Here is a 24520-nt window from a genome sequence, read left to right as displayed (position 1 = left end):
GTTCGATTATGAAAAAAATGGATCATGGTTTTCGATAACTTTTTAAAATAATGACATTACTTTGATTTTAGAGCTTTTTCATGGAAATTCCAAAGGCCAAAATAGTGAACATTCAATATCCAAACATTGAAAATATTCCATTTGTGTCTGTCAGGTCCACATTGGGTAGACATCAAAAGAAAAATAGAAAATTACTAATAAATAATTAAATATTTCAGTTGTGTATATTACTTCATTTTTATTTGATAACTTTATTATTTAGTCATCTATAAAAATAAAAATAAATCCTCATCAAGCTGCACACAATACCCCACAATGACAAAGCAAAAACAGGTTTTTAAAAATGTTTACAAAAAAAACATAATTACATGATTTACATAAGTATTCAGAGTTTTTGCTATGAGACTTGAAATTGAGCTCAGGTGCATCCTGTTTCCTTTGATCATCCTTGAGATGTTTCTACAACTTGATTGGAGTCCACCTGTGATAAATTCAATTGATTGGACATGATTTGGAAAGGCACACAACTGTCTATATAAGATCCAACAGTTGATAGTGCATGTTAGAGCAAAACCAAGCCACGAGGTCGAAGGAATTGTCTGTAGAGCTCCGAGACAGGATTGTCTCGATGCACAGATCTGGAGAAGGGAGAAGAATGTCCCCAAGAACACAGTGGCCTCCATCATTCTTAAGTATAAGTTTGGAACCACCAATTTAATCCATTTTAGAATAAGGCTATAACGTAACAAAATGTGGAAAAAGTCAAGGCGTCAAAATACTTCCCGAATACGCTGTATGTTCTCCCCATACTGTGTTTAGCCATCCTATTGAGCTAGACTGCCTAAGCACGCTGCAGAGCTGTCTGACTAAATCATTGTATTAGTTCTGCGAAGTAGATAATGCATACTTTCACAAACCCTCTCTGTCCCTCTCATCGTTGTGTTCTTTCCTCTCTCATGCGGTCTGTGTGTATCTAACCTACGTATTAGGCGTAAAAGTGAATCTGTCCAGAGATCTGTATATAAAGATGAGATGCTCATGTCTCCACCCTAACAAATGGGAGTCGTTGTCCCAAAGACAGGAAGGCAGGCGGCAAGCTTAGGTCCAAGATAAACCTATAGAAACACATTGGGATTATTTTGGACAGATCTTGGCGCTAGTGAAATCTCTTGCTTTGCCTCTTCCTCTCTGATCAGTCTTTGTCCGAGATGGAAAAAACAGGTGCAATGGATTATGTTCATTGTAGTTAATTTCCACGTTTCTGAGCTGAACTAGGTTGAATATTTGCTAAATGAGAACTACAACTGTCTTCAGCCCAGTGTTCCACATAGTTATTGGAATTTAAGTAATTGAACCGACGTCAATTAGTTGTTTAATAACACCTCCCCCCCGTGATGTTTGTTAATCGCTCAGCATTAGTTTGCTGAAGTTAAGCATCTGCCCTCAAACATCTTTATCTAGCTACAGTACCTGCAGAAAGTATTGACACCCCTTGACTTTTTCCACATTTTTGTTTGTGCTACAGACTGAATTTAAAATGGATAAATTGTAGGATTTGTGTCACTGGCCTACACACAATACCCCATAATGTCTAAGTATATACAAATGAATTCAAAATGAAAAGCTGAAATGTCTTGAGTGAATATTAAAGTGAAGTATTCATCCTCTTTGTTATGGCAAGCCTAAATAAGTCCAGGAGTAAACAAGTCACATAATAAGTTGCATGGACTCCCTCACTCTGTGTGCAATAATAGTGTTTAACATGATTTTTGAATGACTTCCTCATCTCTGTACCAAACACATACAATTATCCGTATGGTACCTCAGTTGAGCAGTGAAGTTCAAACACACATTCAACGACAAATACCAGGGAGGTTTTTCCAATGACTCCCAACAGAAGAGGACCTATTGGTAGATTGGTAAAAACAAAAAAAAGCAGACATTGAATATCCGTTTGAGTGTGGTGAAGTTATTAATTTCAATACACCCAGTCACTACAAAGATACAGGCATCGTTCCTAACTCATTTCGCGGAGAGGAAGGAAACCGCTCAGGGATTTCACCATGAGGCCCATGGTGACTTTAAAACAGTTATAGAGTTTAATGGCTGTGATAGAATTGAGGATATCAACAACATTGTAGTCCACAATACTAACCTAAATGATAGTGAAAAGAAGGAAGCCTGTACAGAATACAAATATTCCATAACATGCATCCTGTTTGCAATAAAGCGCTAAAGTAAAACTTAAAAAAATGTGGCAAAGAAATGACCTTCATTTCTGAATACGAAGTGTTATGTTTGTGACAAATCCAACACATCACTGAGTACCACTCTTCATATTTTTAAACCTGTTGGTGGCTGCATCATGTTATGAGTATGCTTTTCATCGGCAAGGAGTAGGGAGATTTTTTTAGGACAAAAAGAAACGGAATGGAGCTAAACACAGGCAATATCCTAGAGGAAAATCTGGTTGTCTGTTTTTCTACAGACGATGGGAAACAAATTCACCTTTCAGCAGGACGATAACCTAAAACACAAGACCAGGTTATTGTCCGACTTAAATCGTCTTGAAAATCTATGGCAAGACGTGAAAAAGGCAGTCTAGCAATGATCAACAACCAACTTGACAGAGCTTAGAGAATTTAAAAAATAATAATGTGCAGATATTGTGCAATCCTGGTGTGCAAAGCTCTTAGAGACTTACCAAGCAAGACTGACAGCTGTAATTGCTGCCAAAGGTGATTCTAACATGTATTGACTCAGGGGTGTGAATAATTATGTAAATGAGACGTTTCTGTATTTCATTTTCAATAAATTAGCAAACAATTCTAAAAACATGTTTTCACTTTGTCATTATGGAGTACGGTGTTAGATGAGAAGAATAAAACATATTTTATTCATTTTGAATTCAGGCTCTAACACAACACTGTGGAATAAGTCAAGGGTTATGAACACTTTCTGAAGGCTCTGTAGTATCTCTCACAGGGGATAAGGTGTGCTTGGAGAGATGGTGGTAAGTTGTTGGCTCTTGGTAAGGTGTATATTAGCCCAGCGGAAGCAATCTTGTTGGCAGTTTCTCCAGCGTATCTTGTTATTCCCCCTCTCTTCTCTCCACCTTGTAGCTACACACTCATTTGATAGACTAGCCTATAAATGGAAGCCTCTAGATGATTCATTTTTTCCCTCCACTTTGAGAAGTGTGGAATCGTGTTGACCTTTCCACTTGGCATGCTCTGAGACGGACACCGGATCTGACAGAGACACGAGAGGGCACGCAGTTACACGGCCTGAGCTGAGACTTCTCTTATTCCACCGAGCGACTGGCTCCAGGAAGGCACAGTATGGAGTAGGTTAACATGGGCTTTTTGAAAGCCAAGAGCCAATTAGCAATGGTCTTGATCCCTGTTTGGAAATGCCGGCTGTGCTTCCCCAGCGTGCTTTAAGTGTGGATGAGATATTGATTGGGGCTTTAAAGAGCGGCTGGTAATTCTCAGTATTGGTGTCAGTTAGGGAGTGGAACCGTGTTGTCTGTGCTGTCACTTTTCCATCAAGATACAGTGTGTGAATAAATGTATTGATTTTTCACGCCAATGAGCCCACGTTATTAGGCTTCTATATTCCAAGCTTGCACCACTTCACTTGATGCCTCCCTCTGTGAACATCAGTGTTTTTTAAAAATCCATCACACTGTGTCTCAAGGTCTTCTGAAGTTCTCTTATGAAATTAGAGGCACTCAGAATCTTTCAATGTATCATACATACACTATAATCCCACTAGATCCAGTCACATTGGATACGGTTGTCTCTGCCACCAAATCATCAAGCGTGCCAAGAATCATACTTATCTAAACCAAATCATCAAGCATGCCAAGAATCATACTTATCTAAACCAAATCATCAAGGGTGCCAAGAATCATACTTATTTAAACCAAATCATCAAGCGTGCCAAGAATCATACTTATTTAAACCAAATCATCAAGCGTGCCAAGAATCATACTTATCTAAACCAAATCATCAAGCGTGCCAAGAATCATACTTATCTAAACCAAATCATCAAGCGTGCCAAGAATCATACTTATTTAAACCAAATCATCAAGCGTGCCAAAAATCATACTTATCTAAACCAAATCATCAAGCGTGCCAAGAATCATACTTATCTAAACCAAATCATCAAGCGTGCCAAGAATCATACTTATCTAAACCAAATCATCAAGCGTGCCAAGAATCATACTTATCTAAACCAAATCATCAAGCGTGCCAAGAATCATACTTATCTAAACCAAATCATCAAGGGTGCCAAGAATCATACTTATCTAAACCAAATCATCAAGGGTGCCAAGAATCATACTTATCTAAACCAAATCATCAAGCGTGCCAAGAATCATACTTATCTAAACCAAATCATCAAGCGTGCCAAGAATCATACTTATCTAAACCAAATCATCAAGCATGCCAAGAATCATACTTATCTAAACCAAATCATAAAGCATGCCAAGAATCAGACTTATCTAAACTCCACTTTGACAAGTTTGGTCAGATTCTCCCTTGAACCTGAACATCAGTTGCAAGCAACAGCATTATGTACTTAGAAAATATTTAGGTAAAAACCAAGAAATCCTTCAATAAACATGGACAAAAAACCTCCACCTGCCATCAGATGATCTAAGACCATATGGTTTGACTGAGACCAAAGACCCTATCTCATAAGAGCCTGCTGAATCCCTCACCACAATCACCCATAGGGACCATGTTTGACCTATACTTGGCATGGCTTGTTACTGTCCCCCTCTCAGCACGGCCTGACCTTTAACCTTGCGACAACATAGTCCAACGTGTCTGAGTTTTCTAATTAGCCTAGCGCTTGTGTATTCCACTATGATGCCATGGCGTCTCCATGATGGCTAGGCTACCGAGTTGATCCACCAGCCGTCGCAGCTGTGTGCCCGGAGTGCAGATGAATGCTTTTAATGAGCAGTGGTGAGGACCTTTGGAGCTAAGGTGCGATTAGCAAATCAAGGATGGATGTCGTCTGTCTGTTCTTACAGAACACCTCTAGAAATATCTAACACTTTATTAGGCTACTTGACGATGCTATATAAAACACAGGCTAGCTTGGCCCAGCTGAAAGATAATCTATGACACATGGCTGCTGTAGTAGTGAATACTCTCCTCCTTTTCTATTGACACAGTGAGAGCCTGTGGCTGGGGCAGAACCACACTGAATAAATCATAGCACAGCCAGAGATTAGCCGAGACAAAGGAGAAGCGTATGTTCAAAGTATAGAAATCTATAAAGTAGTATGTGAGGGAGTTAAATATGCAGGCCTTCCTCACGGCTTGTCAGCCAAGTGAAAACAAGGCAAATTGAACTGCCAGGGAAACAACAGCCAGACGACAATGATCTGTTTTAATTAAATATGATGCGCAGAGACATTGCTGTGTTTCTTTCCTAACGTTTTAATCAACATGTCACTATTTCACTGTAGTCCTGCCCCACCCATCCACCCCCGATGTGTCATATTTACATATTACTGGGGCGCGGTGAAGCTAGTATATTGATTGTGTCGAAATTCCATCATCGCCCCTCCTTTTGTGTTTGAGAGAAGGGAGGTTTTTAAGCTAATTATTCTAATCTGACGGTATTCTTTATAGTTTCCCGTTCTCCTAGAGATGCACAGCATGTTCTCCTTTAAACATTGCTTATCTCAATTGTGTGTATGCGAGTACAGGTGTGTGTGTGTGTGTGTTTGTGTGTGGCTCTCAACGGTCAAGGCGTTGCGATACAGAAGAGTCATATTGTTCATTTGTGTAAGAGCAGGAATCCATGTAGACCCATTGCCAGGGCCATGCTTGCTTAGACTTGCTATTGATGTTTTTTGACGTTATTGACGTTCTATCTATGTCTCTTCAGTCCAAAAAACTGTCAAACTGCTTTGGGACAGAGCAAGGACAACAAGAGGAATGAAATGCAACAGGCTGCCTGTAGCGATGTTTCTTTGTCAAAGTGTTCAGAGGGATGATGAACAGGGGTACGGTCCAGTTGGGACACCTTGAAGGTCTGCAGTGGTCCAGTCCAGAGGGGAAAGAGCTGGACAAAGCTGAACTCTCAACGTTCTGAGGTTGTTGGAAGATCAAGTCAGGAAGTAAAATCTTTTTGTGCCCAAGGCAATTTTTGGGGCTTTCACCCGAAGCCACCAGCTGAGATATCAATCAATACATTTTCAACAAGAACATGTGTCTAGGGGGACTTCATTCCTAAAAGAATGGATTTCACTAGTAAAGTTCACAAAGTTCCCACAAGTCGTGAGGGAGAAGCAGAAGAGCGAAACAATCAAAGAGCTCATTGATTACCGAGATAATTCTCTGGACGACTTTGATGGACAGAAAGTTAGTCAAAGGAACCTCTTTAATGGACTCTTCAGCCATCCCACCACAGGTGTTCTCCTGGAACCTCTTTAATAGACTCTTCAGCCATCCCACCACAGGTGTTCTCCTGGAATCCCTTTAATGGACTCTTCAGCCATCCCACCACAGGTGTTCTCCTGGAATCCCTTTAATAGACTCTTCAGCCATCCCACCACAGGTATTCTCCTGGAATCCCTTTAATGAACTCTTCAGCCATCCCACCACAGGTATTCTCCTGGAATCCCTTTAATAGACTCTTCAGCCATCCCACCACAGGTATTCTCCTGGAATCCCTTTAATGAACTCTTCAGCCATCCCACCACAGGTGTTCTCCTGGGATTCCTTTAATGAACTCTTCAGCCATCCCACCACAGGTGTTCTCCTGGAATCCCTTTAATGAACTCTTCAGCCATCCCACCACAGGTGTTCTCCTGGAATCCCTTTAATGAACTCTTCAGCCATCCCACCACAGGTGTACTCCTGGAACCCCTTCAGTGGGCTGCGTTGGTTAATTAGACTGATTCTTCAGGACTACTGTAATAGATCCAACAAAGCCCTGTGTATCCTGCTCATTAAGACACACACACTTCCTCTCCCAACACAAAGGAAACGCAGGTTGGCTTCGCTGCTGGTAATGAACGACAGTGGCACACGTCCATAATGCCTTTTCTCCTGAGAGAACAGGCACTAACTGCAGCCCAGCGGGCTGATTTAGTTTTGGGACCAGACCCAAGTCACTCGAGTGTATAGAGGAACAATGGCTAATATAGTGGTTGTCTTTGTGTGGGGGAGCTGAAAATGGTGGCCAACACTCGGTTATCAAAGTGTCTGTGTGTCAAACACACACACTCACCATCCATGAACTCCGGGCTCAGTTTATTATCTGGTGTGAAGAGCGATTTGCAGTTTCTCAGCGGCTTTATTCGCTACCCATTTCCCAATGATCTTTCTTGGTACACGGCCATGAATATTGATTTGCTGGGTGTTAAAACATCCCTCTCTTGAAGTGCGGCCTCACATCTCATCTCTCCTTCTTCAGATTGGGGTGGCAGCTAGCCATGGGGGTTTCAAAGAGTTCGTCAGCCAGCCAGTCACCCCTGTGAAGGTCACAGTAAAAGTCCCCAATGGTGACAATCTAATTTCTTTACTGCTGGCCCAATCTGGGGCCGTACCATGACGCCTGTTTGGTAGGGGTCAGTGCAGTCCGACCCGGCTCCCACCCTCCAATAATGGAACACTGTCATGTGTCATCCATTGGGACTTCTGTCACTAGGCTACATGCTTGGCTTTGTTTGCTTGGCTACTTCATTGGCTAATGTATGTCAGTGGCACAACTAGGATACATTAGTGCAATGCTACATCTGAGGAAAATCTATATGAGGCTCTGCATTTTTCCACTTGCCCAGAGTCAGATGAACTTGTGGATACCATTTTTATGTCTCTGCGTGCAGTATGAAGGAAGTTGAAGATAGTGTCATGAGCCAATGCTAAATAGCGTTAGCATGATGACTGGAAGCGCAGTGATTGGAAGTCTTCCGGCACGCTAGCGTATGCTACTATACCTGTAGACTTCCAGTCACTGGCTAGTCAAAGTCAGTGGCTTAGCTTCATCAACAGCTTGGCTAATGGATACATTAGAGACTAGTGTAGCCTTTATCCCTCAACTCAAACATGAACCAGACTCAAAATCATTTTTTTATTTTTTATTTCTTTATAAATAATAATAATAAAGACAAACAGGAGAAGAAAAGATGAACAACAGAACACAACAAAACCAAATGAAATAGCAGCAGATACAATCTGTACACAGCAACTAGTACAGAAAAGTGGTGTCATGTTGGACATCTTCATAGATATTCTGCATGAACCAGACTTTAAATCCATAGGATGTTATTAGCGAAGATTAGCGCTACGTCGGACCGAGGGAGCATAAGATCCATAGCATTATTCCATTAGCATAGCATTCAAGCCATGAAACGCATTCATTATTTTGTTGTTTTCAGAAACGCTTTCAGGGGCATTAATTGCATTCACAGTCATTACAGTTGTTTGATGTGGAGCAGAGATGTGCACTCTGCTCTGGTTTGCATGCATATGCATCTCTGTGCATCGCTGTTTGTTTTGTTGGTGTAGTTAGCAAGGCTCTGCTTTGTCTCTGTTCCACCTTGTTGCTGTTGTCTTCGATGAGCGCTGGACCTCTGGTCTGTGTGTGTGTAGGCTACATATTGACTATGCATGTTTGTGAGAGTGTGTGCGTGCATTCGTGTGTGTTTTGTATGCGTAGGCCTATGTGTTTGGGAATGTGTGAGACTAGCAAGCTCTGGCCTCTGTTATAGCGTTAGTCTTGAGGTGCGATACGGGGCGCTCATGTTTTGTCAGCTGTGATCATTTTGTTGTTCATCATCCCTTAGTCGCTTGTGACCAAGACCCTCGCAACCCCTTCTCTCTCCCTTTCTGTTCCTCTCTCCCTTTCTGTTCCTCTCTCCCTTTCTCCCTCTGGTCTCTCCTCCTCTCCCTAGCATTCTCTCCTCTCCCTAGCTTTCTCCTCTACTCTCCCGAGCATTCTCTCCTCTGCTCTCTCTAGCATTCTCTCCTCTGCTCTCTAGCATTCTCTCCTCTACTCTCCCGAGCATTCTCTCCTCTGCTCTCTCTAGCATTCTCTCCTCTGCTCTCTAGCATTCTCTCCTCTGCTCTCCCTAGCATTCTCTCCTCTGCTCTCCCTAGTATTCTCTCCTCTGCTCTCCCTAGCATTCTCTCTTATGCTCTCCCTAGCATTCTCTCCTCTGCTCTCTCTAGCATTCTCTCCTCTGCTCTCCCGAGCGTTCTCTCCTCTGCTCTCCCGAGCGTTCTCTCCTCTGCTCTCCCGAGCGTTCTCTCCTCTGCTCTCCTGAGCGTTCTCTCCTCTGCTCTCCCGAGCGTTCTCTCCTCTCCTCTCCCGAGCGTTCTCTCCTCTCCCAAGCATTCTCTCCTCTCCCAAGCATTCTCCTCTCTCTCCAATTCTAATTTCCGTTTCTCTATTGAGAGCAGCAGCCAACCTTCCCATCCTTGTCTCTTTGCCTCTACGAGGTCTGTTAGGGTAATGAGGCGTCTACCTGGCCATTTAAAGATGATGGTAATAAGACCTAATATGTTTGAGGAGAAAGGTGTTTGGAATGAGATGTTGTTGTTGCTGGAATAAAGGTGATTTGAATCACATGAGCGCCCCGTGTTGCACCTCGATCCTAACGCCCAAAACACCTCTCTCCTACACACACACACACACACACCACAGTTACGTCAAACAATCAAAACTACCGCCCGTCTGGGCATTTATGCACACACACACACATGCACGCATGCACACACGCACTTGGGTTGGGGGTTTGAAATAATTTCACAATTAACAATTTTGTTGGATATCCGGCTATTTGAAATACATGTTACTTACATTTTGGAGGGCCAGTGAAATGGGAGAGCAGATAGAGGGAGAAAAAGTAGCAGTACCCAAGGCAACTCCACTACAGCCAAGACCAGCTAACTTGTAGCAGCCAAAGTGTTATTTATCATCCCATGTAACAGTGCCTGTCTTGACTTGAGTAACCTGGAGAAGCTGTTGGTTGCTTTTTACTCCTTCTCATTTTGCTAACTTTTATTTCCATAACTTTATAGAGTAAGTTGAAAGCCTATCTATTTAGTGAAAATGTTAAGTATTGAATATGATAGCATCACTTGTCCGTTGAGGTGTAGTTTCAGTGTAAAATAACCAAGTCATGGATGACCGACAATCCACTTGTTGCCTAGGCAACAGAGACTTTGGCAAAGTGTTGGAGGGGTTTTCCAAGGCACTGTTGTTGGGGCTCAGCTGCCAAAAACGTACATAGCTAAACTTTACATATTTCTGTCAGTACTTTGCACAATTGACACAATAATTTCTGTCACAGTAACTTTTTATTGACATTTTCAATGAGCAAGTTTATCAGGTGGAAGTAAATATTTTTAAACCCTCACAAAAGCCACCCACACACCCACCTACAGACTCAGCAATATAGCATGTTCAATGCAAGGATTAATATAATAATCCCCACTCTTGCCACATAAATCGACATTTCAGGACATTTCAGAGGCATTGTCAACCACATATTTATGATATAACTGATACTATTCTGATCCTCTGCACTTCATATCCATTGTGCTTTGAGCCGGAGTTTGCAGCAGGCTGTTTGCAGTAGTCTGTTGTCAAAAGGAAGTCTGTCCAGTCTCATACCATACATTTGATTTGATGTCGTCTTCAGAGAGGTCATTTCATTTTCTTCATAACGCACTTTGTGTGTATTACATTATTTTCTTTCTACATAACACATCTGTGTACATTACACAAATCCCAATTTATTGTCTAAAGTTAGCTTGTCATCTAATGTTAGCTAGGCTAGCTAGGTATCTAACGTTAGCTGGACTAGGGGTAAAGTTTAGGATTAGGTAACATGCTAGCTAAGTAGTTAAAGGTTTAGGTTTAACTAACATACTACCTAAGTAGTTAAAGGGTTAGCTTTAGGGTTAACTAACATGCTAGCTAAGTAGTTAAAGGGTTAGGTTTAGGGTTAACTAACATCCTAGCTAAGTAGTTAAAAAGTAGTAAGTTGTTGCTAATTAGCTAAAATGCTAAAGTTGTTCATAACGTGAGTTGTTTGGGTTGCTAGACACTCCCGTTATACGGCCACCCATCCTCCCCGACTAACCTCCCACCTGTCCTTTCTGTCTTAAGTAACCCGCTGTTTTTATCTGTGATTCAAATGCACTCTCTATATAAAAAAAAGGTAAACAAATGTTTGTGTGCCTGTCATGAATTTCCAAAAATAAATGTGTGTCTATTTCACAATAATCTGTGATACTCCTAGCAAGTCAGGGGAAACCACCACCATCTGATCTCCTTTGGGGATATTGCTTATTCTCATCTCCCCCTCTCTCATCTGTCCTGTTCATACCCTCTCCCTCTGTCCGTCTGCCCGTCCGGCCGTCTGTCTGTCCTATTGGTGTGGTTAATTGCTTCAAGTTTACTCCCTCTAATGCAATATATTAGTGTCGGAGCCCCTTCATCAGCCTAACGCCGGCATTTAATTAAGTCTCCCGGGTTAGGTAGTGGGCCATGCTCCATCAGCAGATCACATGGTCATTAGTAATTAATACACTGACAGGATTAGCGCTCTCTGCTAGGCTTGCACGGTGTCGCTAGAGGGCAGGGGGGTGGCAGGGGGGCCTGAGTGATGGCTTCCAGAGGGGGAGAGAAGGGAAAAGTGTGTCTGTGTAGTGGGTCGGCATGTGTGTTGTCGGGGGAGGGGCGGGTAGGTGTGTGTGTCTGTGTCCATGCCAGTTTGCTCACACTAGCGTGTGTGCTGAAGTCTTCCCTCCGTGGTGACGGGGGTCTTTTCTCCAGCAGTAATGACATCATTAGAGGTCGACTGTATTTCCATCTGCTCCACCATTACTCTCGCACCACTTTGGGCCGCCCCGCCACGACGCTACGCGGGTCAGAATTAGAACGACACGGGCTAAATGGCCCTGCTAAATGATGAAGCCATTAGGAATGGGAGGCTAATTTAGAACATATGTTGTCGTGGAGAGATGGGGAGATACTGGGGGAAGACAACGAGGAAAGTTAACTTCCATACCCGACATCTTCAATATCTGTCAGTCTGGGGTTGTTATTAGATCTGTATCAGGTATTTATGAGCGTTGATGAGACATGGACGGAGGGGGTTTTAAATATGTAGACGGACTTAGAAATGGGGATGTGATATTTTGATGACTCGCCGGAACTTTTTGGTGGATTGCTGTGTTAACCTCGATGACACAATCAGTTATAGATCATTGTTCTGCTGACAACATACTTCCTTATGTTCAATGTATTATATGACATAAGGCTATTACATACATGAACTGACATCATAATATGTACATTAGTTGTGTGTTGTTCTTGGGAGGATCGTAGATTAGGCTAGATTGTCACCACTCACAGTGATGACTGTTGCTCTATACTCCACTCCGTTGGATGAATCCTACCTTGAAAAACAAAGAACTTGAGCCGTCTGTCAGTGAGTTGTCATTGATGACATGTCATATGTATTGTTTTACTTAGTGGAATGCGTTTATTGGATGTCGCTCCCAGAGCGTCTGCTAAATCTAAGTAAGTACACAAGCCTTTGCTAAATGACTGAAATGGCAATGTTCTCTAGGTTCTGTTGATGGACTACCTGGATGTGAAGAACACTAAAAGTGCTGCCGAGCCCTCTGCCCAGCTCACCTACGCCAGCACCGGCAGCGAGTTCGCAGCCTTCTTCGCCAAGAAGAAACCCCAACGTGCCAAGCAGTCCCTCTTCAAGTAAGACACAGACAGGCTAAAAAACTTGAGCATTGAGGGCCAGTTTTACCGGACCTAGATTAAGCCTACTGATGTACTATAAAACATGCTTGACTTGATGGAGAATGTCCTTTGAAAGTGCGTTTTAGTCAAGGAAAAGGGGGAACACTTCAGAACCCTAACAGAACCAAGTTACTGTACAGTAGGGATGTCTATAGTATTAGTGTGCTGATTCAGGCTGTTGCATACGGACTTAGCCAAAGCCCTTTTACGTTATGTACCCCAACCACAAGGCAGACCTGTAGTAGTATCTCTGGGTGTTAACTGCTGACCTCTGTAGTGTAAGGACTGGGTCTCTGAATAGGAGTGACAGTAGTCTAGTCCCTGATCGGTTTGGCTAAGGCGTGACAATGACCATAGGAGTTGGCAAGACAGCAGAAACAAATGTGGGACCAGGCTAGAGTGACGGCACAAACAGATGTGGGACCAGGCTAGAGTGACGGCACAAACAGATGTGGGACCAGGCTAGAGTGACGGCACAAACAGATGTGGGACCAGGCTAGAGTGACGGCACAAACAGATGTGGGACCAGGCTAGAGTGACGGCACAAACAGATGTGGGACCAGGCTAGAGTGACGGCACAGATGTGGGACCAGGCTAGAGTGACGGCACAAACAGATGTGGGACCAGGCTAGAGCGACGGCACAAACACATCTGGGACCAGGCTAAAGTGACGGCACAAACAGATGTGGGACCAGGCTAGAGAGACAGCCCAAACAGATGTGGGACCAGGCTAGAGAGACAGCCCAAACAGATGTGGGACCAGGCTAGAGAGACAGCCCAAACAGATGTGGGACCAGGCTAGAGAGACAGCCCAAACAGATGTGGGACCAGGCTAGAGAGACAGCCCAAACAGATGTGGGACCAGGCTAGAGAGACAGCCCAAACAGATGTGGGACCAGGCTAGAGAGACAGCCCAAACAGATGTGGGACCAGGCTAGAGAGACAGCCCAAACAGATGTGGGACCAGGCTAGAGTGACAGCCCAAACAGATGTGGGACCAGGCTAGAGAGACAGCCCAAACAGATGTGGGACCAGGCTAGAGAGACAGCCCAAACAGATGTGGGACCAGGCTAGAGAGACAGCCCAAACAGATGTGGGACCAGGCTAGAGAGACAGCCCAAACAGATGTGGGACCAGGCTAGAGAGACAGCCCAAACAGATGTGGGACCAGGCTAGAGAGACAGCCCAAACAGATGTGGGACCAGGCTAGAGAGACAGCCCAAACAGATGTGGGACCAGGCTAGAGAGACAGCCCAAACAGATGTGGGACCAGGCTAGAGTGAAAGTGTGTTTCTCTCTTCCAGGTTTGAGTCGTCGTCTCACGCCATCAGCATGAGTGCCTACCTGAGGGAACAGAGGAGAGAGCTGTACAGCAAGAGTGGAGAACTACAAGGTAAGGGAGGGCGGGAGGGAGGGGTGTGGAGAGGTACAGAGCTGGGAAGGAGTAGAACAAGGGAGGTGCCAAAACAAAGAGCGCCCCGTGTTGCACCTCAAGCTCAACACTATAACAGAGTCCTGCGCTGGACAGGTACACACACAGACACACACGCACAGACAGACAGCGAGGGGGAGATTGGAGAGTGAGTCCCTGGAGAGTCTCACTGTTCCACAGCTTTTCCTCTGTCTCTCGTTTCTCTCCCCTTACTCCCTCGCTCTGCGATGACCTTGTGGTTTCAATCAGCGGCGCCTGACAGCACTGTTTGCCTGCTTGTTTCATCGTTTTTTTCAAACCCCGTTCCTCTGAGACATTGCCTGTGTGTAAAATGGAAGTGAGAGGAATTATTTTCAGATCCTGCATAATCGGTCATATGTCACAATTTCCATGATTGCATTTCGAGCAAACTTTAAGGTGAGTCACAGCAATGCTAAGTGTCACCTGTTTAGCACTGAACAGGTGAAACATCTCAACGACCCTCCCTCGCAGGCCTCGAGGTATGATTTCATTTCTGATAGGAAACGCTAACCTAGCATACAACCTCCATACACAAAATGATGTCCCCGTTCGACAAGTCCATATTACCATTTCCTTCAAAAAATGTGCTTCAAATAGCCGCTAACTTTTGTCCTTTCCCCTCGGTAGCTCAGATGTGAAAAAGATAATAAAACAATATTTGGGCCCGTGGTTGAATGCCTGGCAGCGTTAAACGAAGATGAGATTTCTCTGCCTTTCATTTCTGCTGTCACAATGCTTAGCTCGGGTTCCGCAGACTGCTAGGGACCTGAATGGCGGAGAGAGATTCAAGGAATCACATTATTTAGAAAAGTTAAATAAATCGACTTGGATGAGGAGGGGGGGTTACAAGTAATTGTTATCATCACACCACTGTATGTAGAAGCTATTCAGTGATTTCTGAAGGAATACATTATAATTAGAAAAACATGTAGAGACTTTGAGACAACGGTCAATCTCTTTTTTAAATGAAGCTGACTGTAGAACAGAGAGAGATTGAGAGATGTTGAGTTAGCCTGGCCAAGGGATTATCCAACACTTAAAGAGAGCAGTCTTTTCTCTACTAGACATAAGATCTCACCTCGATATACAGTAATGCATTCACACAGTCAACCATCACCAGTACACTTTCTCTATTGGCTGATGCCAGTTTGATAGTGCAGCTGACTCAGTTTGTTGGAGTGTGATGTTTAGAGCTCCAATAATCAAATCTAACAAAATCTACACAGTTTATTAGGTACACCACCTCGTTCACGAAAATGGTTAGCTCCTACAGACACGTGGCCGTGGATTGCTACAGTTGAAGTCGGAAGTTTACATACACTTACACGGAACCCAAACCGGCTGTGGAGCGTGCGCCATCGTGCATAAATGTATTTTGTTCTCCCACACCAAACGCGATCACGACACGCAGGTTAAAATATCAAAACAAACTGTTAACCAATTATATTCATTTGGGGACAGGTCGAAAACCATTAAACATTTATGGCAATTTAGCTAGCATGCTTGCACTTGCTAGCTAATTTGTCATATTTAGGTAGCTTGCTGTTGCTAGCTAATTTGTACTGGGATATAAACATTGAGTTGTTATTTTACCTGAAATGCACAAGGTCCTCTACTCCACCAATTAATCCACATATAAAATTGTCAACTGAATCATTTCTAGTCATCTCTCATCCTTCCAGGCTTTTTCTTCTCTTGACTTTATATTGTGATTGGCAACTTCCATAAATTAACTGCACTGACCTCGTTCGTCTTTAGTCACCCACGTGGGAAAACCAATGAGGGAATGGCATGTGGGTACCTGCTTCTATAAACCAATGAGGAGATGGGAGAGGCAGGACTTGCAGCGCGATCTGCGTCACAAATAGAACTGACTTCTATCTTAGCCCCTGGCAACGCAGACACTCGTTGGCGCGCACGCGCGAGCAGTGTGGGTGCAATAATTGAATAATAGAGATTTCTAAAATTATTTTGCAATGCTCGTGCAAGCGACGCGGTGTAGTCAGCCTGTTAGGTTGGAGTCATTTAAACTCGTTTTTCAACCACTCCACAAATTTCTTGTTAAAAACTATAGTTTTGGCTATAGTTTTCTACTTTGTGCATGACACAAGTCATTTTTACAAAAAAATTTTACAGACAGATTATTTCAATTAGAATTCACTGTATCACAATTCCAGTGGGTCAGAAGTTTACATACACTAAGTTGACTGTGTCTTTAAACAGCTTGGAAAATTCCAGAAAATGGTGTCATGGCTTTAGAAGCTTCTGATAGGCAAATTGACATAATTTGAGTCATTTGGAGGTGTACCTGTGGATGTATTTCAAGGCCTACCTTCAAACACAGTACCTTTTTGCTTGACATCATGGGAAAATTAAAAGCAATCAGCCAAGTCCTCAGAAAATAAATTGTAGACCTTCTCAAGTCTGGTTCATCCTTGGGAGTAATTTCCAAACGCCCGAAGGTGCCACATTCATTTGTACAAACAATAGTACGCAAGAATAAACACCATGGGACCACACAGCTGTCATACCGCTCAGGAAGGAGACACGTTCTGTCTCCTAGAGATGAACGTAATTTGGTGCGAAAAGTGCAAATCAATCCCAGAACAACAGCAAAGGACCTTGTGAAGGTGCTGGAGGAAACAGGTACAAAAGTATCTATATCCACAGTAATACGAGTCCTATATCGACATAACCTGAAAGGCCGCTCAGCAAGGTAGAAGCCACTGCTCCAAAACCGCCATAAAAAAGCATGTCTATGGTTTGCAACTGCACATGGGGACAAAGATCGTACTTTTTGAAGAAATGTCCTCTGGTCTGATGAAACAAAAATATAACCTTTTGGCCATAATGACCATCGTTATGTTTGGAGGAAAAAGGGGGAGGCTTGCAAGCCGAAGAACACCATCCCAACCGTGAAGCACGGGGTGGCAGCATCATGTTGTGGGGGTGCTTTACTGCAGGAAGTACTGGTGCACTTCACAAAATAGATGGCATCATGAGGATGGACAATGATGTGGATATACTTAAGCAACATCTCAAGACATCAGTCAGGAAGTTAAAGCTTGGTCGCAAATGGGTCTTTCAAATGGACAGTGAGCCCAAGCATACTTCCAAAAGTGTGGCAAAATGGCTTAAGGACAACAAAGTCAAGGTATTGGAGTGGCCATCACAAAGCCCTGTCCTCAATCCCATAGAACATTTGTGGGCGAACTGAAAAAGCGTGTGCGAGCAAGTAGGCCAACAAACCTGACTCAGTTACACCTGCTCTGTCAGGAGGAATGGCCCAAAATTCACCCAACTTATTGTGGGAAGCTTGTGGAAGGCTACCTGAAACGTTTGACCAAAGTTAAAATAATTTAAAGGCAATGCTACCAAATACTAATTGAGTGGATGTAAACTTCTGACCCACTGGGAATGTGATGAAAGAAATTAAAGCTGACATCATTCTCTCTACTAATATTCTGACATTTCACATTCTTAAAATAAAGTGGTTATCCTAACTGACCTAAGACAGGGAATTTTTACTTAAATGTCAGGAATTGTGAAAAACTGAGTTTAAATGTATTTGGCGAAGGTGTATGTAAACAGTATGACTTCAACTGTATATAAAGCAGGCAGACAGGCATCGAGGCATTCAGTTACTGTACGACTGAACGTTAGAATGGGCAAAACGAGTGACCTAAGCGACTTAGAGCGTGGTATGATCGTCGATGCATCCTGTACTTTTCACACACAACAGTGTCTAGGGTTTACTGAAATTGGTGTGACAAACAAAAATCATCTAGTCAGCCGCAGTCCTGTGGGCAAAAAACAGTTCATTGATGAGAGGTGGAAGGAGAATGACAAGTTTCGCGTTAGCAAACAGGCGGGCCACAAACAGGCTAATAACGATACAGTACAAAAGGGTTGTGCAGAATAGCATCTTGTCGGTCCTTGTCACAGATGGGCTATTGCAGCAGACGACCACACCAGGTTCCACTCCTATCAGCTAAAAACAAGAAGAAGCTGCTCCAGTGGGCACGCGATCACCAACACTGGACAATTGAGGGGTGGCAAAACATCGCCTGCTCCAACGAGTCCTGTTGTGTCATGCTGATGGCAGAGTCAGGACTTGGCGTAAGCAGCATGAGTCCATCGCCCCATCCTAGTGTCAACGGTGCAAGCTGGTTGCGTTGGTGTAATGGGGTGGGGAATGTTTTCCTCTCACACATTAGGTCCCTTGATACCGACTGAGAAACATTTCCATGCCCCGAAGAATGCAGGCTGTTCTGGAGGCAAAGTGAAGGCCAACCCGGTACTAGATGGGTGTTCCTAATAAACTGATGTACATTACTAATGTAATTAAAGGGCACTGTGTTTCCCATGATAAATAAGGGCTGTACTTCTCTGCAGTGACAGGAGTGTAGTACTACTAGCTGTGTTTCCCATGATAAATAAAGGCTGTACTTCTCTGCAGTGACAGGAGTGTAGTACTACTTGCTGTGGATGGTGGACTGTTTGTTCTTTGTCTCTTTACCTGAGGGAGATGGTACATTCTGTTACATATCCTTAACAAACAGTATCTTTCAGGGTTGTTCGCGCGTGCGTGTGCGTGTGTGTGAGTGAGTGAAGGGGCCCTTCCGTCTCCCTCATTACAAACACACGCCCAGAGCTTAGGAAGCTTAATTACATCGGCTCTCCAGTGAAGCACACCGCGTATGCTTCCATTAATCCACAGCTTCATCTAAAGGCTTCATTATAGCTACATATGGACCCACAGCTGAGTGGTTGTGGGTTTGTATAGATGGGTATAGGTGTGTGTGTGAGACACAGAGGGAAGGCAGGAGACATGTCCCTGTATGTTTAATCTCCCTCTAGCTAGCTCTTTGAACAGAGAGGCTCTCTCTTTCTGGTCTAGAATCAATATACAGAGACTCTCTCTCTCTGGTCTAGAATCATAATATAGAGAGGCTCTCGCTTTCTGGTCTAGAATCATAATATAGAGAGGTTCTCTCTGGTCTAGAATCATAATATAGAGAGGCTCTCACTTTCTGGTCTAGAATCATAATATAGAGGTTCTTTCTGGTCTAGAATCATAATAAAGAGAGGCTCTCGCTTTCTGGTCTAGAATCATAATATAGAGGTTCTTTCTAGTCTAGAATCATAATATAGAGAGGCTCTCTTTCGAGTCTAGAATCATAATATAGAGAGACTCTCTCTTTCTAGTCTAGAATCATAATATAGAGAGGTTCTCTCTGGTCTAGAATCATAATATAGAGAGGTTCTCTCTGGTCTAAAATCATAATAGAGAGAGGCTCTCTTTCTAGTCTAGAATCACAATATAGAGAGGCTCTCTTTCTAGTCTAGAATCATAATATAGAGAGGCTCTCTTTCTGGTCTAGAATCATAATATAGAGAGGCTCTCTTTCTAGTCTAGAATCATAATATAGAGAGGCTCTCTTTCTGGTCTAGAATCATAATATAGAGAGGCTCTCTTTCTAGTCTAGAATCATAATATAGAGAGGCTCTCTTTCTAGTCTAGAATCATAATATAGAGAGGCTCTCTTTCTGGTCTAGAATCATAATATAGAGAGGCTCTCTCTTTCTAGTCTAGAATCATAATATAGAGAGGCTCTCTCTTTCTGGTCTAGAATCATAGTACAGAGACCTTTTCCTTCCATCCACTCCCGACTCCATGAATAAATGATGGAAACAGGGAAACCACTTCCAAGGTACAGATTTGTTATCATGGGCCTGAATGCAGGCAATTGCTATATCCTTTCCTCTCTTTATTTTCTCCTCCAAAGTGCCGGTTGGGAGAGAGCGAGCGGGGTGGTCATCATTGCCATTTCCAAGATATTTCTCAATAACCACGTTTTTTTTTTTAAGACTACACCTTTTTGAGTTGTTTTTGTCAGCGCAGCAACAGGACAGAGCTGTATTACCTCACCCCGGGGCAGGCAGTGTTGAAATGACAGCTACACCATGATCCAAACACAGAGGTTTGTCTCTCAGCCTCCGCTCCTGCCCCGTAGGACCTCCCACCCAGGCACGCTCATAATAGGCCCTCTGTTTCACGCGTTTCTATCCCCCAGTCTGCCATATTCCCCTTTTTGAATTTCAAAATGGCTTGTTGTCAAACAAAATAGTTGACTCTCCGCAGTAGTCCACCTTGAATTGAGTTACAAAATGAGGTTCTTTCTCCCTTAATTTATATTGTGTGTGTGTGTGTGTCCTTCTACAGTATGTCTGCCTGCATGTGTGTGTGTGTATCTGTCTACCTCGAGGAGAAAAGGCAATCTGTGTATTAGTGGTCTTGTTTCTGCGTAATAGCGTGCTACCCTGGGGACGAGGAGTGGAGAGGCGCACAGTGACTGACTGCTCCGAGGGAGCGGGACCTGTGTTTCCCGTCAAACTGATTTGTGCCACACAATGGGGAGGGAGAGAGATGCAAATGGAAACACTGACTGAAAGAGGGGAAGTAGCGAGAGAGAGCTGTGTGTGTGTGTGTGGGGGGGGGGGGGTTGCACTAATGTATTTGTGTGTGTGTTACAAACACACAGGCAGACATGCATACATAGTATCTGTGTACTGCATAAGCTCCATGCAGCTGCACCGATTGAGACTCCTGTATGTCTCTTATGTCAGGCCTGTCAGGTCGAGGGGTGAGGAAGAGGGCTGTGGCAGACAATGAGGATTAGCCCCGTTCTGACTGCTCTGTAAGTCCACAGCAAAGAACACTTCTCATCTTAGTCTGATAATATCTCTCCAACAGCTTCTAGGGAACCAATACCTTATAGCTCAGTCACACACAGGCTTGAAACATTTTGTGATCTTTCAATATGTTTCCTGGTTTTCTAGAAATCCCAGTTGGAGGGTTTCTGGAATCAGGAGGGAATAAGCAGGAAATCCAGAATCCTCCAACCATCCTCTTCCTCTTCATACCCTCATGTTCCCAGATCACACATGAAAAGGTCATAATCCCCTCAATCTAGCTGTTATCTTTTAATAGAAAGATCACTCATCTAATCTGTACTCCTCCAGTGCCCTGTGTTCAAGGGGAACCACGCCATTGACTGATTTGAGCGATCGATTCTTGACTTCCGCCGACCTTCCAATTAGGATTTATCATATTCATAAATGGAACCTGAAATGGAATTGAACTTCCCTGGGAGAAAAGTCAATAATTATTAGAGGATTAAAATGATGGAAGGTGTTAGGTACATGCTCACCCTCTCTCTCGTTGAGTCTGCTGATCTCTCTCTTTCTCTCGTTAATTCTTCTTTCTCTTCATTTGACCTTACTAAGGCGCTGATTGATCCTCATGGTCTGAATGTACGATAGCGTGACTCTGTCCTTTGTGATTGTGTGCCTGACTAATTATCTAAGGACAGATGGGAGGGTGTTGCACTGTATACTTAAACTTCTGTACTTGTTAGATAATAGAACATGAAAAAAGTTTTGGTGCTGTCAAATGTGTTTCATGTCTTCTACTGATTGAGAGAGGATCAAGTCTATCAGCCCAGCTGATGTCTCCTTATAGCTCTAGAGTACCGTGCCTGTCAAGTCTGTCTATCAGCAGATGTCTCCTTATAGCTCTAGAGTACCGTGCCTATCAAGTCTATCGATCAGCCCAGCAGATGTCTCCTTATAGCTCTAGAGTACCGTGCCTGTCAAGTCTGTCTATCAGCAGATGTCTCCTTATAGCTCTAGAGTAGCGTGCCTGTCAAGTCTGTCTATCAGCAGATGTCTCCTTATAGCTCTAGAGTACCGTGCCTATCAAGTCTGTCTATCAGCCCAGCAGATGACTCCTTATAGCTCTAGAGTACTGTGCCTGTCAAGTCTGTCTATCAGCAGATGTCTCCTTATAGCTCTAGAGTACCGTGCCTGTCAAGTCTGTCTATCGGCCCAGCAGATGCCTCCTTATAGCTCTAGAGTACCGTGCCTGTCAAGTCTGTCTGTCAGCAGATGTCTCCTTATAGCTCTAGAGTACCGTGCCTGTCAAGTCTATCAGCAGATGTCTCATTATATTTCTAGAGCACCGTACCTGTCAAGTCAGTCTATCAGCAGATGTCTCATTATAGTTCTAGAGCACCGTGCCTGTCAAGTCTGTCTATCAGCAGATGTCTCCTTATAGCTCTAGAGTACCGTGCCTGTCAAGTCTGTCTCTCAGCAGATGTCTCCTTATAGCTCTAGAGTACCGTGCCTGTCAAGTCTGTCTCTCAGCAGATGTCTCCTTATAGTTCTAGAGTACCGTGCCTGTCAAGTCTGTCTATCAGCAGATGTCTCCTTATAGTTCTAGAGCACCGTGCCTGTCAAGTCTGTCTATCAGCTGATGTCTCCTTATAATTCTAGAGTACCGTGCCTGTCAAGTCTGTCTATCAGCAGATGTATCCTTATAGCTCTAGAGCACCGTGCCTGTCAAGTCTGTCTATCAGCCCAGCAGATGTCTCCTTATAGTTCTAGAGTAGCGTGCCTGTCAAGTCAGTCTATCAGCAGATGTCTCATTATAGTTCTAGAGCACCGTACCTGTCAAGTCTGTCTATCAGCAGATGTCTCCTTATAGTTCTAGAGCACATCAGGTGCTCTGAATGACATTAAAAAAAACATAGAAGTTGACAAAAATTGTGTTCATTGACTTCTTCTCCCTCATCTCAGTCACGTCTCTCTCACTGTGTGTGTGTGTGAATGGTTTGATAAAATAAGAGATTTATTCTTCTATGTAAATGTTGTTGGTCAGCACAATAAAACAAGTCCCAAATGGAAAGGAAGTAGATAGTTTTTCCTCTGCAGCCCGATGAAATCAGCCAAAACAAGCTCAATAACTCAATGCATGCACACACTTCTATTGAATATGCATTCACCTGTATTGTGAACAGGCCTAGGCTACATCTTGATTACCCAGATTATCAATAGGGATTTAACATTCAAATAAATTACCATTATGTTGTTATGTAAAAACAAATTGATTGTATGATTGAATAATTGATTCATTAATGCATACATGGCTGTCTTAGAAAAATATAACGATATTGAACTCAAAATATCTGTCTGGATCAAGTGCCTTTCTGTGACTTTGGCTAATATGCCATCTTTTTTCCCCGTGGAATCGTTTTGGTATCGCGTATCATGATGCTATCGAGTTTCCTGATGCTAAACCTGGTATTCAAGTTAAAATGGTGTTACCACACTAGTGTCTCTCTGTCTCTTTCTACCTGTCTCTGCCTGTGTATTCACACTTATTTTGTGTGCTTTGCACACGCCAATGGCTGTGTGTCTCCTAGACTAGACCTCCCTTCCTATAATAACAATGAATGACCTGCTACTGAAGTCGAGCCACACAGCCCGTGTTTGGACTATCACAGCCAGTTGGCAGTCAAGCCGGTCTCTGAAAGGCCACAGAGATCCATGTTGTTGTGTCAAATAATTTTTAAGGACCCCTCTAAAATGGCCATTTATAAACAGTTTGTGTTACAGTATTTGTTTTTTAAAGAGATACTGTACAATACTTTATGTGACAGAGAAATCCTCTGACTTCACAGATACAGAGAGTAGTACTCAGTTCAACACAAGAAGTACATTTAAGAAGCTATTATGGTTGATATTACTTGTGCAGCTTTCAGTTTGGAGCCTTGGGTATGTTAAAACAGGCAGTTCATTGCTGGAAATGATAAGAGTCTCTGATTAGCTGCGTGGCTGTACATATCTATTCATTTCAACACTGCTACTCTGAAACAATTTGGAAATACGGGCCCTGATCAGTGATCCCGACGAGATTTTTAGATTTTTTTGAATGGTTAAAATGTAATGTAGTTACCAGATTAATTGCGTTTATAGACCAGGTAGTTTAGCTCCTGGATGCTGATTGGCTTAAAGCTGTGGTATATCAGACCATATTCCACAGGTATGACCCCAAAAAACTTTTTACTGTTTGTATTACGTTGGTAACCAGTTTATAATAGCAATAAGGCACCTCGGGGGTTTGTGGCCAAGGGCTCTATCCAGGCTCTCTGCGTTGTGTTGTGCATAAGAACAGCCCTTAGCCGTGGTATATTGCCGATATACCACACCTCCTTGCACATTATTGCTTAATTAAACACAGTTGACAAAATAGTTATTAGAAATATCAAACTAGAGACTACAACAAACATACAAAACTAGACCATAAAACAGCTTTGTCAGACTCATTTTCATCAGTACACACCCCCCCCGCCCCACACACAAACATCTATCCGTTTACATTCAGCGGATCTCCTCCCGCAGAGCTTCCATTTGGAGAGAAAC

At 43.3% G+C, this 24520-nt stretch overlaps 1 protein-coding gene across 1 annotated transcript in view; it reads left to right on the top strand.

The window, feature by feature from the left end:
* exoc4 (exocyst complex component 4) overlaps nucleotides 1-24520 on the top strand; it is a gene marked incomplete at its 3' end in the record, with an annotated part of 213325 nt that overhangs the window by 53429 nt on the left and 135376 nt on the right. The window contains 2 exon segments of the mRNA XM_055912558.1: nucleotides 12614-12759; nucleotides 14106-14194. Of these exon segments, the coding sequence (XP_055768533.1) occupies nucleotides 12614-12759; nucleotides 14106-14194 (235 nt within the window).

This window comes from Salvelinus fontinalis, unplaced genomic scaffold (assembly GCF_029448725.1).
Source record: "Salvelinus fontinalis isolate EN_2023a unplaced genomic scaffold, ASM2944872v1 scaffold_0181, whole genome shotgun sequence".
NCBI classification, from domain to species: domain Eukaryota; kingdom Metazoa; phylum Chordata; class Actinopteri; order Salmoniformes; family Salmonidae; genus Salvelinus; species Salvelinus fontinalis.
This window is presented reverse-complemented; position numbering and strand designations above follow the sequence as displayed.